This window comes from Podarcis pityusensis (assembly GCF_964106645.2).
Source record: "Podarcis pityusensis genome assembly, chromosome: 12".
Lineage (NCBI taxonomy): Eukaryota > Metazoa > Chordata > Lepidosauria > Squamata > Lacertidae > Podarcis > Podarcis pityusensis.
This window is the reverse complement of record NC_138037.1, coordinates 10,703,141-10,721,137: the sequence shown is the minus strand read 5'-3', so window position 1 is coordinate 10,721,137 and position 17,997 is coordinate 10,703,141. Positions and strand designations below refer to the sequence as shown.

Sequence of the window (17,997 nt, the reverse complement as noted above, 5' to 3'; positions counted from 1 at the left end):
GTCTTTAAAGGTACCATGAGATTTGGGTTTCCTGCAATTGATGTAATGACTTGGGATTAAACTGTCCAGGCAACTTCTCTCACCACACAGATACTGGTCAAGGTACAGTGGGCTCTGTGAGTTGAAACTTGGAAACTAGGGTATAACATCTCGTTGAGTGATTGATTGATTGGTTAGATTAATTGGATTAAAAACATTTTGATTGATTGAAAGAGCAACTCCAATTAACCATGCAAGAGTCTTAAAAAGAAATAATTGGTATACAACATTGTATATAATCCACTTAATTTTATTTATTATTTCATAAAATTTATGCATCGCTTGATTGTAAAAAAACAACAACCTCAAAGCCATTTACAAAAAAGATAAAACAGTAAGGTAAAGTATAATAAGTATAATTATTGTACTTACATGCAGGTCCCACTATCCAAACACTTGCTGTTTGAAAAGTCAGTTATCAAAACACAAGAGATTAGTACCCAAGCCTTGCTATGCACACTTCAGATTCAGATATCCACACAGCCAGACCTGTGTGTAGTATTGTAAACAAATAAGCAGTCTTAAACAAACCTTACTTCTTTGTGTTTTGCTGGTCCACGGCAGCCATTTTGTCAAAAACAATGGGGGGGGGATAGAATCATAGAATTGTAGAGTTGGAAGGGATCCCGAGGGTAATCTAGTCCAACCCCCTGTGGTGCAGGAATCTCAACTAAATCCTACATGTGAAATGGCCATCTAACCTCTACTTATAAACCTCTAAGGAAGGAGCGTCCCCTCAATTTCTTCATCCAAGTCTTTTATAAAGACGTTGAACAACAACGGGCTGAGGACAGAACCCTGTGGCACTCCACTTGTCACTTTTTCCCAAGATGATGAGGAACCATTAGTGGAGAGCTTTATTTCCTACCTTGTTTGCCTTTTGCAAGATTTCAGAGGGTTTCCCCCCTGTCAAAATTACATGGTCAGGAACGCATTAGAAATTTCCCCATAGAAATCATTGGAAATGATTGACTTGTTATGTGAACAATTTTCTGAGAACACATTGTGTTCCTTAGCGAGACCTGCAAGAATTCCCCCTCTTGCTGCAAACTGCAGGTGGCTGGCTGTATCAGGTACCCAAAGAGTTAAAGTAGACCAATGGCTGCAGCACCACGGAGAGCTCCAAGTGAGCAATTTGCTCCAACCGGAGGCTTAGGAGTCTCTTCCCCCAGCCCATCCTTCCCAGGCTCCCGAGCCTCCTTGGGCCTGAAGACTGTGGCTCTTAAAGGGCCTGTTCACTGGTCTGAAGTGCTGGAGGAACTGGACATGGAGCAAAGGGTTAATTTCCTTCATGGGCACCAATCGTCCCATGGATGAGATAAGCCACAGGTGCAAGGTCAGCCAAGCCAGTTGCTATGGTAACTGCCTAGGGCTGACTATATAAGTGATTAAGGCATGTCAGCTCAGTAGTCAGTCAGTGAATCTTGAGAACAGAGTTGAAATCTGTGTTACGTCTTGAAGACGGAGCAACAGAGATACTCACTGTTTGGATATATCTGTATCTGAAAAATCCTACAAGTTGTATAGGGACGCAGGTAGCGCTGTGGTCTAAATCACTGAGCCTCTTGGGCTTGCCGATCAGATGGTCAGTGGTTCAAATCCCCGTGATGGGGTGAGGTCCCGTTGCTCTGTCCCAGCTCCTGCTAACATAGCCATTCGGAAGCATGCCAGTGCAAGTAGATAAACAGGTACCGCTGTGGCGGGAAGGTAAATGGTGTTTCTGTGCACTCTGGTTTCCATCACAGTGTTCTGTTCTGTCAGAAGTGGTTTAGTCATGCTGGCCACATGACCTGGAAAGCTGTCTGTGGACACTGGCTCCCTCGGTCTGAAGCGAGATGAGCCCCATACCCCATAGTCACCTTTGACTGGACTTAACCGTCCAGGGATCCTTTACCTTTATAAGCTGTATGCACAGATCAACATCAGGAACTATTTCTGAAACCTAATCTTCTAAGGCGATAAACTATTTTGGACCCTATGTGGTGGCTAGAACTGGGGGCAACCTCTGCTGTTTGGGTATCTCACGTCAGATTCCCAACATGAAGATGAGCACATCTTTGCCTTTCTGTGGCTCCTGCCTTGTACCCTGCTGGTGCCACTGGGCAGATGAGTCTGTATTGAGGGCAGCATCTGTGAGGCCTAGGAGCCTGGCTCAGTTCTTCACCTGATGCTACAGCAGCCCCAGCCTTGACTGGCTCCTCCTCATCTGAGCTCAAGGCTGGAGCCATGACAATTTTGTTGTTGTTGTTTAGTCGTTTAGTCGTGTCCGACTCTTCGTGACCCCATGGACCAGAGCACGCCAGGCACTCCTGTCTTTGGAGCAATGACAATAGCTGGCGCCATTTTGAAAGAGGCATTCTCTCCACACATGAGAGGGGATACCTTTTCTCAGATGGTGCCCCTGCAACAAGTGCGGATTTCATGTAGACAAAGTATGCCATTTCTTTCATCCACATGAGCTTATATGCAGATTTAATTGATAAGGAGTCAATTGGTTAAAAACCCATGAAATTAATCAACCAAGATTTCTTCAGATCAGGCTGCAGCAATTCTGGCAACCCTAACCAGCCTTGATTGTTTAATGGGAATGATTCCAGAAGGAGGAAAGCCAGCTTTCAAATTACACAGCCTCTTCTTCAGACAGTGTGCCGCATTTTAAGAGTCCAAGATGGGTTGCAAAAGTTTCTTTATTTTATATCCCATATTTACAGTAACAGAGAGGCCCAAGGAGGTGAATTTCACAGAAAATTAATAGAAACAAAGAAAGAAGGATCGGTTTAATTTTCCCTCCACGTTCACATGGGTATAAAACAACAGCCAAACATCAGTTATTCATGCTAATGGCTGGGAGACCCATTGCAGCAGATGCTGGAATTTTGCAAATTAGCAAGTTAAGCATTCAAGTCCAATAAAACAGTCAAAAGCACTGTAGCCTTAAATGTAGCCGTTCGTTTCTTTTGACACTTTTAATTTAGAGCAATGTGTTCACCACTATGCTCTGGAACACGCCTGTATATAAAGGTAGTATGGTTTCTTTTCCCTCTCTCTTTTAATTTGTAAAAACAATAATAATATTCTTCACGCTGGGAAAGGAATACGGTGCTTGCTATCTCAGTAGCACAGCCGCTTTCAGCCAATACAGGGCCGTGCTATTAAATCTCAGTTGGCACAAAGCAAGCAGGCTTTATCAGGGTTGCAGATAATCAAAGTGAGAATTAGTGAGGCTTGACTATAGATATTTCAGTAAATAAAAGAGCTATTTTTGCCTGACATATTGATGCCCCTAATACAGCCATAAGTGCTTGTTCGGTAGTTTGCTTGCTCCAACATATATATTCAAGGAAAACAAGATGCTGCTGATGTGCTATGAGGATGGAGCAGTAATTCCTGGTTCAGGCCAGAGGTTTGCAACCCTTACCTCCTCCCCCCCTTTTTTTTGCCAAGCACCCTCAATCCTCTGAGGCTCAAGTTCCACATGAGTCTACCTCTAAACTTTTCTCTATCCTTGAGGACAGGAAATAAACCCACCACCTTGCTTGGGTGTGCATGTTTAGTTACACCAAGATGCTCATTAGCGCTGTACAGAAACTAGACTGGATGGGTTCTTGCCATAATGGCTTCGAAACAAATAGACATGAAAGGAAAGGAAAGAGTGATGAGGAGGGAAGAGGACAACCAACAAATCTGTTGGTTGTTCTCTTCCCTCCTCATCCCTTATTCCTTTTCTATCATGTCTATTTGTTCCATAATTCACATGAAACTCACATAATAGCCAGGTGGAGAAATGGGCACTGGTGGAGACAAGGCTAGGAGGGGGATGAACCAGGTGGCACTTGGTCTTGGCCTAGATGAAGAGTGGGGACCTTCAGGCCCAAGGATTGAATGGAGCCCTTGAAATTCTCCCCAGGCCACACCACTCACTGGTCCTCCCCCCCCCCCGTGTTTTTGCCTGACTGGAATGTGTCCTTTCTCCCCAGTCATTTTTCTTGTTTTCCATTTAAATATAAGAGCAGGTTAGACAGCATCTTAAAAAGCAGAGACATCACCTTGCCAACAAAGGTCCATATAGTTAAAGCTATGGTTTTCCCAGTAGTGATGTATGGAAGTGAGAGCTGGACCATAAAGAAGGCTGATCGCCGAAGAATTGATGCTTTTGAATTATGGTGCTGGAGGAGACTCTTGAGAGTCCCATGGACTGCAAGAAGATCAAACCTATCGATTCTGAAGGAAATCAGCCCTGAGTGCTCACTGGAAGGACAGATCCTGAAGCTGAGGCTCCAATACTTTGGCCACCTCATGAGAAGAGAAGACTCCCTGGAAAAGACCCTGATGCTGGGAAAGATGGAGGGCACAAGGAGAAGGGGACGACAGAGGACGAGCTGGTTGGATACTGTTCTCGAAGCTACCAGCATGAGTTTGACCAAACTGCGGGAGGCAGTGGAAGACAGGAGTGCCTGGCGTGCTCTGGTCCATGGGGTCACGAAGAGTTGGACACGACTAAACGACTAAACAACAATAAGAGCAGCATATAACTACAGCAACTTGTCCAGTGGTACATTCTTATTAAGTTCCATCCACAGTACATAGCACAGAAGCACTATGTTTATTTATGTATTATCAGTTCAAGTAGCCTCTCCACAGAGATTATTGTGTTATGGGTGGAATAAAAGTACCTTCTGTCTCTATTTATAAAGGCAAAGAAAGGAAGCCAAGTCTCACCAAAAGTGTCTATCCTTGAACTGCCTTTAATTACCCTTCTGTGGTGAGATAGAGCCACATTCCAAATCTTATTTAACCAGATTTCAATGGGATTGTTTCCAACTTTGGACTATTGCTAATTGTGGATAACAGGGAATGTGTCCTTGAGCTCTGACACTGCCCCTTGCTTGCCCCAAATGGAGAAGAGAGATGGATGTCAGCAATGCTTTTCTTCTAGAAAAAAGAGGTGCCATGAAGTTGTTACAGCAAGTGCCATACTTTTAACCGGTGCTTTTCTTCTTGAAAAAATGTGCTGGTACTGCGTACCCCTGAGTACCCTCAGAAAAAAAGCACTGATAACATCCCTCATATGGGGAGAAGACAAGAGCAAAGCAGTAATATTCAGCAAAGCAGCCCTAATTTGTGAACCCCTGATGACTCTGATGTCAGCTCATCCTCAGTGCTGCCGGAGTTTCTTTGAGGTCCTTTGGAGTCACTGTTCTCACTCTGATGGGCACCCAGGCAGCAATGAGAATATAAACTAGGGTATTGTGCAAAGCTAAAATTTGTTGCTCCACTCACTTTTGCCCCTGATTCCACCCTCTACTGGCCTGCAACCCTTGGCAGGTTCCCCAGAAGGGAATGCCATGCTAATGAAAGGTTTCCCCTATCCCTGACTCAGTTGGTGGAGGAGTATCTCTTTCTTGCCTGCCCTCTAATGTAACTACGCAGAGTGACTATGGACATCTCTCCTTTCCCCATAACTAGCAAAGCCCACCCCCACCAGTGTGAAATTATGAGGATATACTTTATTTGCATAATTTACGCAGGTTGCAGCTTTTCTTGCTGTTGAATTCAGGCTACCTGGGCAATGTTTTTTAAAACCACAGTGTGCCTCAAACTGGCCACAACAGTTTTACAAATCGCAGGACCAGGTGGGTGAGAAAGGAGCTCCAGGCATACATGCTTCAGAAACTCTGACTTTTGACATGACAGACATACTTTTTCACCAAACGTTCCCCAATTGCTTGTGCTCAGCCCTGGTCATGTGGTTAGCAAGAAATCCTTTTGTGATTTTAAGATTTATCCCTGAAGTAAGTGGCTGGTGCACACTAGAATGATATTAAAGTGAAGCACCCTTTTCTGGCCACCACCACAATCTCCATAGAAACCGGCTGAGTATATCATTAAAATGTAGCTGTTAAAGAGCCATTTTATAGCCTTTTTAAATGCATGGAATACGTTACAATCCATCTCATCTGTCCCTACAAAAGCCCAGCCAGTTAGTCTCCATTTTATAGCAAAGGGCCTGCAGCTGAGACATTGCAGCTTGGTAGACGGAGGCTACCCATGCAAACTTGTAGTTGAACTTGCAGTCAAACATGAGTCCTAGTTGGCGCATGAAGGGGTTAAGACAATAGAGCTTGATTCCTAGACTCAGCTGGGTCACACCCCCTCTTCTTTTATGAGAAATCCCTTAAAACCTTCTCTTCCTGTTCCTTCCCTCTTCTTGCCATGTAATCACCCAGGATGAATGTGTCTGAACTTGCTGCAGGTTTAGACCACATGTTGGAAACTATATTGTGTATTTTGCACCCCGGAGTAATCTAACTGTGTTCTCCTTGCTGCTGTATGGGACAATGAATCAGACCCTTGGATTTAGTAAGTAAAGCATTTTAAACGTACTTAACAGTATGTGGTCTGTTCATTGCAAGAGGGGTAAATAGAAACAGAGGAACGCTGTTTGCAAGAGGACTAAATGGGGTAAAAGGCTTAACAGCCTGCATTCCTAACGCTTCCCTGTGCTGCTTGACTTTGTGACTCTGCTACTGGGGGCTCTCTCCTGCTGGAGAGACTGTTAAAACCCACATTTTGAATCCAGACACCCAGCTGATACTTTTATTATTATCGTATATTTTTCCTCCTTCAGAACTGAGATTACAAGGGAAGCCCAGTGCTTGATCCGCTGGCTTATGCAGAAACCTTAGGCTGCTTCCGCTGTGAGTTTTCAGAGTTGGAATCTGTGGTTTCTCAAGGCAGCCTTTTCACACCTGAAGTTTTCTCTGCCTGCTTGGCAAAGGCCAGGCAGATTTTGCAGCCTGAGCTCTCATTTCAATAATAACGCTTGGAAGGCTCAGTAGGCTTTTTCCAAATAAGTTTAAATCAGTCTCTAGTTTCCTGTGTTTCTGCTGTGATGGCTGATGTTAGGTCGCTTTGCCCACAAAGTTGTCAGCTGGAGAAAAAGGTTGCTTGCTAATCAGTTTTTTGGGAGATTGTGTTACCTTGGACCGTGATGCAAAAGTTTTTGCAGGTTGCAAAGGGCATCTTTTCTCCATGTTTCCCAGCCCTGAAATTCCAGGGGTTTAAGGTCAAGGAGTGGAGCTATGGATATGTTATCATTGCAGATAGACATACGTCAGGTTGTTGATCTTCAAGGAGATTTCCTCAAACCTTGTCAATCTCAAGGCTACCTGTGTCAGTTCTCGCCCCCCTCAGAAACATAAAGGGTGAGATGTTTGGTGAGGAATCTTAAAATGCTGTTTTAAATGTGCATTCTGTACTTGACCTTCTTCGTCATGTTCTGTTTTGAAATTTTTTAAGATAACGTTTTTTTGTTCCCTGTTAATTATGATGCAAAGATATACTTTGTATTGACTTTCATTGGTAATGTTTGATTCTGGATTGTTTTGTTTGATGTTTTAGCGTAGGCTGTAAACTGCTGTCAGTTCCCCCCCTTAAAAAATATATAGTGGTCTAGAAATGAAATGAATAATAATAATAATAATAAGAAGAAGAAGAAGAAGAAGAAGAAGAAGAAGAAGAAGAAGAAGAAGTTGTTCCAGGTTTGTTTCTGTGGAAAATGAGACACTTTTCTCCTCAGAACAGACAGCAAAATTAGGCAATCTGGGCAGATACGTGAGAGCAGTCCTCTAGTTGAGGAGTTTCCCCCTCTTTTCCCAGAAGGTGCTGGAATTTGAGGATCAGATTGTTTAGAAAGCTGACTCTCCCCTCCAAGGTCTGAAAGGTCAGGGGAGCATTTCCAAGGGCAGGGACAAAAAAGTTCATTGGCTTTTCCAGAGGGACACAGTCAAATAAATTAGTAGATACAAATTCCCTCAGGACTTTTTTCATGTGTTTGCAAAAGGTTCCCTCTACCCACCCAGAAGACCTTGTAATACATATATGTGGAAGCACTTAAAAGGGCCTCTTGCTCTCCTAAATAGCTACACTTTAAAACAGATAAATAAAATAATCGCCTCAGGAGTCCATGAGGAATTTTAAGGGTTCCCCTAGAAAAGGAGTCTGAGGTAGCCTGGTGGATGAAACTGAAAGATGGACTTGACTTTTATTCAAATTTCACGAGGCTTCAGCTGTAGCCTTCGATAACGCACTATTCCTTCTCTTTTATAAAGGTTTTCAGTTCATTGGCTTAAGGAACTCCTGGTATACACACCTTCAGTGGACCTTAGTTTTTCTGTACAATATGTGTAACTTGACTAAGGCCTGCACATGGTAGTAGATAAAAGCTCAGGTGCTATTCTCTGGGTTTTTTTCCCCTGTCTGGAACTTGGCAGTTCGATATTAAATGAAGTGTATGCTTTAAATACTAGATAAATGTTCTTTATTCCTTTCTTTGACATATATTCCCTCTGGAGAGTTCTGAGCCTGTTTTTTTTAATAGAATCAAGGACAAGAAGATGCTTCTTTCTATATTGGCTTATTAAGAGGAGGAGAAGCCTCCAAGCCCTTCTAGTTGTCGGTTTACCTTCTTAAACACCAGTTTAAGAGCCTGTTCCCTGAAGCTGCCAACTTACTGGATTGTTTTACTACTTGTGATAACATTAGAAAGGAGGGTTTTCAGACCTCGTGATGTGGGTTTCATTCATGTAAAGTGGTGCTTGGAGAAACCCTTTGTTTATCCAGAGATAAACTCCTGTTTTTCCTCCCACTGTTCACAGGCAGTAGTTTTGTCCACACCCCTCCCCAATCCAGCCCTTTATGTTCTCAGGAATAAAAATGGCATATGCTAGATGTGAGAAGAGACCTGCAATATTAGCTACACTGGGTTTTGGAGTTTTAAAAATCTCATATTTTATTTTTTTGGCTCTCCTTTGGAGGAGCTCTCTATTTATTGTTTTAGTTTTCATTTCCTGTGCGTATCATTGACTCGGAGGCACTGAGCAACCGGCCACCTTGGGGACTTTGCAGCTAATGAGAGGCACTGCTTCAGTCCTGGACATATGTGAAGCAGCTCCTTTGAGCATCCACAAAGCAATTCGAACTCTGTGTGTTTTCTTCCTGTGACACAGCGTCTGTTAGGATGGTTCTGCAAAAGATTCTGCAGCAGTAGAGTGGAGCCTAGGGACTTCCAGCTCTGATTTATCCCACATGTTAGGTGTGTCCTCCAGCATCATCTGGCAAAAACATAAATTTCTCTCACTGTTGAATTTCTGTTTGAAGATGATGATGGAGGACATTCTGCCTCCTTCCTCAGCTGCCAGCCATAACCCACCCAGGGACCTCATGGTAAAGGGGCAGGTAAGAAATCCTTCTCATGATTTCTAAGCTTACTCAAGAGTCTTTGGTGGGGAAGGCAGAGAAGACTTAACCCTTGCAAGACTGCTTCTTCTACATGCTTGGCAATTTTTTTTCCTCTTTAACCATGATTTCTACCAGTTTTCCTTTGAAAAGATTTTAAACTAAATGGCCTGTAATTTCCTGGATCCCCTTCTAAAAACTGATGTTGTATTAGCCACTTTCCAGTCCTCAGGTATGGCGGCTGTCAAGTTACATATTTTTGTTAGAAGCTCATCAATTTCGCATTTGAGTTGCTTAAGAAAGTCTCATGTGGATATCATCTGGACCTGGTCATTTGCTCATATTAAATTTGCCAGTAAGGCCTAGAATTTAATCTCTCATTGCTACTGTTTACCTCAGTTTCACTACCGTTTACCACAGAGCCTGGATGTGTGAATGCACAGGTTACTCAAAGAAGAGTAGTTGCACATAAACAGCCCTGGACTTTTGTACTAGATTGATTTCTTTGGTTATGAGGCTAAAAGACTAAAATATTTTTAATGGCTCCCTTTAAAATGTAATCTTTCTCTTTTGTTTTAGGTTTACCAGCCTTTGCTTAAACGATATAAGGAACTTGAGCAGCAGTTACTGAATAGGCTAAAGGAACATCATATGAGAGAACCAAAAAAATCAGTCTAAAACCTTCTTTAAACAGGAAAAGCAAAAGCAAGTCTGCTGCTTTGAAAGCCTGAAGTCCGGGACTCTGAGAATACCTGCACTTTTTTCAAAATTTGTAGCTTCGGACAAACATTTGGGCAGTGCTAAATGAAAACGGATGGCTTACTCTACCAGTTAGTTACCATGTTTTTACCCCAAAAGAACCTGGAAATTTAATTTTTGTAAGAGATCACTGAGAATTTTGTATTCACACGTCCTTTTCAAAGAATTCAATTCTGTGGGCAAAAGTAACCCTGTATTGTAGCTATAGCCTCATTAACCAGCTTGGAACTGGGTAGATGTTTCCCGGGTTACGATGCTGGGTTGTAAAGTCCTGCACAGCTTCCTGTAGTCTTTCCTTTCTATATCCTCTTTTCCAACACAAATAAAAAAGGAGAAATGACTTAAATTCTTTGAAAATTTGAATTGCATATGCAAAATAAATGAAAAAAAAATAAATTTGATTTGCACCATTTGTTCCTTGTGCAGTATTTGGTTATTTCTGATGCAGAATTCATAGCAGGAACCAGAACATGAGACTTGGGAGCTGGGCCAAGGTTAGAGGCCAGCTCAGGAATGGAGAAGAGATGCTTATTTCTGGAGAAAGAGGACATTTTGCATTAAAGGCCTCTCCAGCATTCCGTCTCTGGCATGTGTTTCCCAGCTGAGATGTCTCTGCTTCTTAGGAGTGTAGAGAGGTGAGGCATGAGTTTGCCCCACAAAAACTTAAGAGCCAACTCTGCCCCTCTCCTAAAGACTGATGCTAAATGGCCTTTCTCTTTCCTTTCAAGGAAGAACACCTTTAGCTTTGCTTGTTTCATTGGAAAGCTAATAAACTGCAATAGTTGCACGGCTTTTATGGTAGAGGTTTCTGCCTTCCTATCATAAACTTATATATGATGCTTCAGTGAGGAAGGATCCTTCAGACGTTTCTTATGCAGCATTTTTTCAAATGTATCGCCTTACAATTTTGGGGTAGGGTGAGTTTGGGGTTACTGCAAGAGATCCGTATCAGGCAAGGCAACATTTAACTTGGCCAAATGATCGGTTCATCTAACCCAGCACTAGGAATGGACAAACTTCCCCCTCTTTGACTTACATAGCATCTAGGTTTTCTCATCATTCTTTGTGAATACTTAAAAAAAAAGAAAATGAAAGCGAGGTGTATGTGTGTGCGTGTTTTAATATTTAGAAATCATCACAAAACCCAGGTGAGGCATCTTCCATCCCCTAAAGAAATAAGCAAACAAACAAACAAACCTTATGTGAAGAGACAGGTAATTAGTGTTGGGCTATGAGGCACAGGGCAGTTCCTGGTGTCCAATTCATATGGCCTGCTAACTTAGGGTTGCCCTAAACCAGGAAAATCCAGACATGTGACAGCCCTAAGCTAACTAGGGATATCAATTCAGGTTTCACCCAGTTTTTTTCCAACCTTAAGTCTAGCTTGTCACATTTTCGCATCTGTACCTTTACCTTTGACACGATCTGGTCACCCTTTTTCTCTTTTATGGAAGAAAAACAGGATATTTTAATAACACCATCATCACAGAGGTGTCTGTGGAGGGGATATATTGATTGAAAATGTATTGTAACTTTCGAATAAATGTTTTGTTTTTTAAAGATTTGGAATATTTTTTTAAAATCCTCACAGATATTTTCCAGCGTTTTTGTGCATACTTCTAATATGCACATATTTTTATGCAATTTCCCCGCTAACGTACATATTTTTGCAAGCAATTTCCCCTAATATTGAGAGAGATGATGGGACGCGGGTGGTGCTGTGGGTTAAACCACAGAGCCTAGGACTTGCCGATCAGAAGGTCGGCGGTTCGAATCCCTGCAACGGGGTGAGCGCCCGTTGTTTGGTCCCAGCTCCTGCCAACATAGCAGTTTGAAAGCACATCAAAGTGCAAGTAGATAAATAGGTACTGCTCCAGCGGGAAGGTAAACAGTGTTTCCGTGTGCTGCTCTGGTTCGCCAGAAGCAGCTTAGTCATGCTGGCCACATGACCCGGAAGCTGTACGCCGGCTCCCTCGGCCAATAAAGCGAGATGAGCGCCGCAACCCCAGAGTTGGTCACGACTGGACCTAATGGTCAGGGGTCCCTTTACTTTACCTAGGAATTGACCCTGGAACTTACGCATGCAATGCATGTACTCCGCCACTGAGCTGTGAGTCATTTACTAACCTATTAGGAGCTTCTTTCTATTAAGAGTCAAACCAGAGATATTTCTAGCCTGGAATTGTCTACTACTCCATCTGGCAGCACCCCTCCTATACCTCTGCCTCGTCTTTTCTCAACCTTGCTATGAAAATGTGAAACTTCCACTCTCTGAGGATTTGGACAAAAACATAAGTGTATCTGGAGTATCGTGTGGAGGTGGAATTCGAGGAACTAGACTCTCCCTTGGATCTCTGAAAAAGCTTTCAACTCACGTGGCGGTTCTTGAATACGTTTTCTGCCTGCTAACATCCTTTCAGTCATACGCTTCACCTCTCCTTTCTCTTAGTTCTAGTTTTCTGGATCTTGAATACAAAGCGTTGACTTAGACAGCCTACAGCTGCAGCCGTTCCCTTTAACATCACGATGGTCCCTGGGACCTACCTCTAATCCATCTGCAAAACGTTTATTGATTCTCCAATAAGCTTGACACAATGAAAAATTATTTTCTTTGCTGCCTAAAGCCCTTTTATCATGGAAATGGAAACAAACCAGTTGGCGCTTTCTGAAGGGATTTGCTTTCAAAGTGCTGACAAACTGAAGCTACCGACCCCAGTGTTCATGCTTTAAAAGACACCATTGATCCAACAACACCTAATTTGATCTCTGCTGAATCCTCTTCAGTTTAACTATTTTTGGTGTGTGCTTATGTGTGGATGTGTGTGGCGAATATAGGAGGTGCTTAAAAAGCAACGCCACTGCAAGCCATTACTCTTAAGGGTTAGGCTTGAGGCCAGCAGTGGACAGGAGGAATAAGCATAGGTTGTCAAAAAGCATCTGGTCATAATCTGGGTACAGTATATTTTTCACTGGCCAGGTGGCACCCTACTAAGCCTGTATATAGCACAGGATACCTGCAGTTTACGATGGGCATCCGTTGAGTGTGGCATGCATTTCACCCCCACTCCCTTTGATCTCTGTCTGCACGGCGTTCCGTCAATCATGCTTTGCTCCTCGATTTAGTTGGGACTCTTCTAGACACCCAGATTGTGTCCACAAGCCCCTATTCTGCAGCTTGGCCAGGTGAGATTCCTTCAAGAAGGTAGCTGTGCTTCCATGGCTCAAAAGGCTATGCCTCTTTGCTACAGATTCCATGTATTACAGCGGTTCTCAACCTGTGGGTCCCCAGATCTTGTTGGACTACAACTCCCATCATCCCTGAACTCTGGCCTTCCTAGCTAGGGGTGATGGGAGTTGTAGTGCAACAACATCTGGGGACCCACAGGTTGAGATAGGCTGGTGTATGAGCATGTGGAGGAGCAACATGTATTCTTGTATACTTCATCTGTGCAATCCGAAATTCAGGCTGCTTTGGGGGACAATTGTGACATCTCACTATAAGGATCGTTGCCTGTACCATTGCACTATTCTTTTCTGTATAAGCATTATGCAATTGCCTTTCCACCTAAGCAACTGACAACCTAAGGCGATGTTCGATTCCTCTGACCCAGAGGTAGCCAATGTTGTGCATCCCTGACCATTGAATATGCTGGCTGGGACTGATTGGAATTATAGCCTATAATATCTTGAGGGCTCTTACTTGCTGCACCTGCGCTATACTTAAATCTAGAGCAGGCTTTTTCAAAGCAAGCCCCCGATTTGTGGAGTGCTGTTGCCAGGGTACCAGCAGGGTCATCTTTTTGATGCCATTATTATTCTCCCAGGCATTTGGGCTTTAATATTGCTGTGGTTTTGTGCTTCAGTTCTTTCTGGTCCATGAGTGGGGAGCCTGTCACCACCTGAGAAATGTTGGACTGCAACTCCCATCAACCTGACTAGTCTTATGAGAGACGGAACAAAGCTCTTCTTCTCTTTCCACTTTCTTCACTCCATGCATAATTTTATACAGCTCTTTCATGTCTCCTCTTACTCACTTTTCCTCTAAAGAGCCCTGGAAATTGCAACCTTTCCTCATGAGAGAATTGCTCCAGCTGCTTTTATCATTTTGGTAGTCCTCTTCTGAACCTTTTTAAGCTCTTCTGAATCCTTTTTGAGGTGAGGCAACCACAATTGACACCATAGATCATAATGCTGGGAATTTTATTTTCAATTCCTTTCCTAATGATTCACCTTTTTCACTGCTGCTGTACACCGAGTCCAACAACATCTGGCTCCCCCTGGTAAAGAGGGAGGGGGCAGTAATCCTTCCCTCCGTTGAGTTTTTCCTGATTAACATTTGTGGGAATGTTGTGGATAGTAGGAGAGGATATATTGATTAAATATTATCCTACCTCACTCACGCTAGTGAGCTAGTTGCAAAGCACATTCCCTTGTACATAGCAGGAAGCTAGTTGATAGATTCGTTAGAACCATTTGAGTTAAGCAATCCAGTCTGGCTTGTCCAGATTGGATTGTTCATGGTAAATCCCCTTTAAAGATAAAGGTAAAGGGACCCCTGACCATTAGGTCCAGTCATGACCGACTCTGGGGTTGCGGTGCTCATCTCGCTTTACAGGCCGAGGGAGCCGGCGTACAGCTTCCGGGTCATGGCCAGCATGACTAAGCCACTTCTGGCGAACCAGAGCAGCACATGGAAACGCTGTTTACCTTCCCGCCAGAGCAGTACCTATTTATCTACTTGCACTTGATGTGCTTTCGAACTGCTAGGTGGGCAGGAGCAGGGACCAAGCAACGGGAGCTCACCCCGTCACGGGGATTCGAACCACTGACCTTCTGATCGGCAAGTCCTAAGCTCTGTGGTTTAACCCACAGCGCCACCCGTGTCCCTTAAATCCCCTTTAGTTCCCTCTTAAAAACAATAATGACACAACAGTCTTCTTTTAAAAGTAATGATAAGGTTTACTTACATTCACTTCACAGTATGGTCCTGAAGGCAGGTTTTAGCTTGTAGTTACAGTTACAGAGAAAAGTGTGAGTTCATCCTTTGTGAGGGGTGATCGCATGTGCTGCTGGCTGAGAGCCAGCACACAGCAAAAGGCATCAAGATGGGATAAGGCGAAAAAAGGGAAGATAGCTGCGTGACCAGCCCTTTTATAGGGTCTGCCAGGGTCACGCCCATCTACCTGGTCACATGAGGGAGGAGGATGCTCCAGACCAGGTGTGACAGGAAGTTATCCTGGCTGGAGCAACATTCCCCTGTGTATCCACTCTAGGTGAACAGGAAATGTTGTATTTGACTGCTTCATTGATGTTACATCCCACAACATAGAGGTACCATTCAGTGGTGGGGAATTCGATTTGGCTTGGGAGGATGACCAATGGCAAAGGTATTCAACCTCTTGCTGCCCAAACCATGTCTCCAGTCTAAGTCACACTCCCACCTCCTGGTGCTTCTTCGAGCTAAGACAAAACAAACACAAACCGTTGGGATCCTATTCACAGATTTCCCACACCTTCTGCCTAGTTTGGCCCAGAGAATGTCTCTTGGCTTAGGAGATCTGGATGCTTCATTCCTTTTGCTTACAGTTCTTTCCTTTAGAAACATAATTGAGTTTACACAGATCAATACAGCATCCTTGCAGAAAGTGCCTCTTTCGCTATTGACCCAGTGAACATTCTTACTGGCTTAGATTTTTTTCAGACCCAACCAGGGGTGACTTGCTTTGAAATGGACTCCATGGACACATGAGGCTGCAAGTTTCCCAACAGACCATAAAGTAGACCTGGGGAACCTTTTGCAGACCAAGGGCCACAATGTCCCTGAATGCCCCTGGATTTCAGCCCCAGTGGACATCAGTTGAGAGGGGGGAAGGCTTTGATGCTGCTCAAAGCATGCAAGCCCAGTTCCGTCCTCTGCAAGGGGATCTGCCACAGGAAAATACAAGCAGAGAGGGGAATGTCTCAGCAGAGAGGCAGTCTGGTGTTCCTTGCAAATATGCAAAAAGCGAACCATGCACATGTGCACACACAGTTTGCAGAATGCAACAACATTTTGAAGTTTACGGTTTTAAACGGCTGCAATGCAGAGCTTGCACTTCAGCTGTGTATTAACATCATTTACATTCTTCTGGGGACAGAGAAAAGGTGTTGGGTGTCCAACTTCTGCAGAATGCAGAAGGTTAAACATGATCAGAGTCACTCAGGATTAAATGCACCTCTGTTTCCATTGGAAAGTGCAGTGCACATGAGTGATTGTGGGTGCCCATCTCCCTCTGTTGAGGGTTTGTGACTATGTGTGTGTCTGTCCCTGCCCATTATTGAAATGCAGGTGTCAAGAGCTTTCCACCAGGGAACTGTGGCCCTCAGCCCAAAAGGCGTCCCCCAAATCCCCTCCCTTAGATGAACATGGGGATCTTCTTGAGTTCAGCCAGGTGCCTTTATCAAAGTGTTTTTCCTCCTTTGTGACCATAGAGAGACCAGCACTGAACTGGAGCCAGGTTTCTTGAAATGAAGTCGTAGCCTGGTTCTTGGACAGCGAATCTCCTGAAGGCCATCCAAGGGAGACTGTGCCTTTAGATTGCGCTAGCTGGCAACGTAATTCCTGGTCCTGACGTCGTTCAAGAGCAAGGGGCGGGCGAGGGGTTCATTTTGCTGTTTAACCCATGTGCCTCAGTCTGCAACGCTCTTGTTGACCCTCTTTATAGTTTTGGGAAAGAAATTAATTAGCAGGAGCTGCTGCACGCTGTGAAAAATTTCAAAAATGCTTTGCATAACCTTGGGGGGTGGGGATGAAGATCTATTCATCAGATTTTTCTCCTGGGCCGGTCCTTTGCAAACAAGATTAATTTACTCCACAGCCATTTGTCTTCACCAGGACCCCGCGAAAGGGAAAGTGAGGCTTAATTAGCATTTTAAAGTGGGCAGCCTTGAAGTTAATGATATTCAATAACGAAAAATTGTTTTAACCTTATTTGCACTTTTCAATTTACTTATTACAGGCCATCTGTTAAAAATTTAAGCGAGTGCTGTAGGGAGTAGGCACTCTCTCAGATTGTCAAAGGAACTCTTGACTAGATAGGCAGAAGGGCTGGGTGGGTGGGTGGGAAGAGGAAACATGGATACACGCGGCATTAAATGAGCAGTTGGTATTATTCGCCCCCTTTAGACTTCTGGCAAATGCAACAGAAGGGAAGGACTTAATAACCATTTTCTAACCATCACACTTCTGAACAACGCCATCATTTTCTATAGGCTTTAGACAGGGTCATTATTACACAATGCAGCCCAGTTTTGTGTGCATCGGGACCCAAACCCAATGAGGCACTGGAGATCAACAACTGGATTTGCTGCATTTTAGGATTTTATTTTTAAACTGTAGGTGGGAGTGCCTTCCTCAGTGGGGAAAATGGGCAGCTTGGGCATCTCTGTTTTGTAAGAAGTTAACCTCGCCTCCCAAGCCCTGCCACCCGAAACCAATTCTCCCCCTCTTCTTTTTCTCATACACTAACACCCCCAACTCCCTCCCCACAGTGACTGCTTCTCAAGAGAAAATGACAGAGGCGGAAGATTCAACCACAGATCTCAAGCAGCTTATCTTGTTTAGCATTTGGTTTAATCAAACACAGAACCAGTTCATATTTCAGGAACCTCCCCTTCCCCCTTGCATACAATGTAGTACAGAAGCAAGTAAACGGACAAAGGTCAGCATTTTGATGCTCCATACACTTGTGAGAGCCACTTCACATGCATATTCCTAACTTGGTGAGAAACTGTACCCAGAGCCAGCTACCAAGAGAACTTTGCTCTAGTAGCATCAAAAAGCTGTTCTGGAAAAAGGAATGGGGTTGCATTCAGTTTCCTTTGCTGACCCTTCGCTGCTGAACAGATGTTTTGCACAATTGCTGCTTTTTGCTCAAAAAAGGTGCACAGCTGGATCAAGGCCACAGATCCCCCTGGGAGAAC

The 17,997-nt window shown here is 43.8% G+C and overlaps 1 protein-coding gene across 8 annotated transcripts in view; it reads left to right on the top strand.

Annotated features, from left to right (window-relative positions):
* Positions 1 to 10,447, top strand: part of XYLB (xylulokinase) — a gene marked incomplete at its 5' end in the record, with an annotated part of 114,766 nt that extends 104,319 nt beyond the window's left edge. For 4 of the 8 annotated variants that reach the window (XM_080974092.1, XM_080974094.1, XM_080974091.1 and 1 more), the window contains 2 exons: positions 9,199 to 9,276; positions 9,856 to 10,447. In XM_080974092.1, coding sequence (XP_080830218.1) covers positions 9,199 to 9,276; positions 9,856 to 9,954 — 177 coding nt within the window. In that variant the 3' untranslated portion in view covers positions 9,955 to 10,447. The remainder of the gene's footprint in view (positions 1 to 9,198; positions 9,277 to 9,855) is intronic. The other 4 variants (XM_080974093.1, XM_080974090.1, XM_080974089.1 and 1 more) reach the window with 1 other exon arrangement.
* Between the last annotated feature and the right edge of the window lie 7,550 nt (positions 10,448 to 17,997).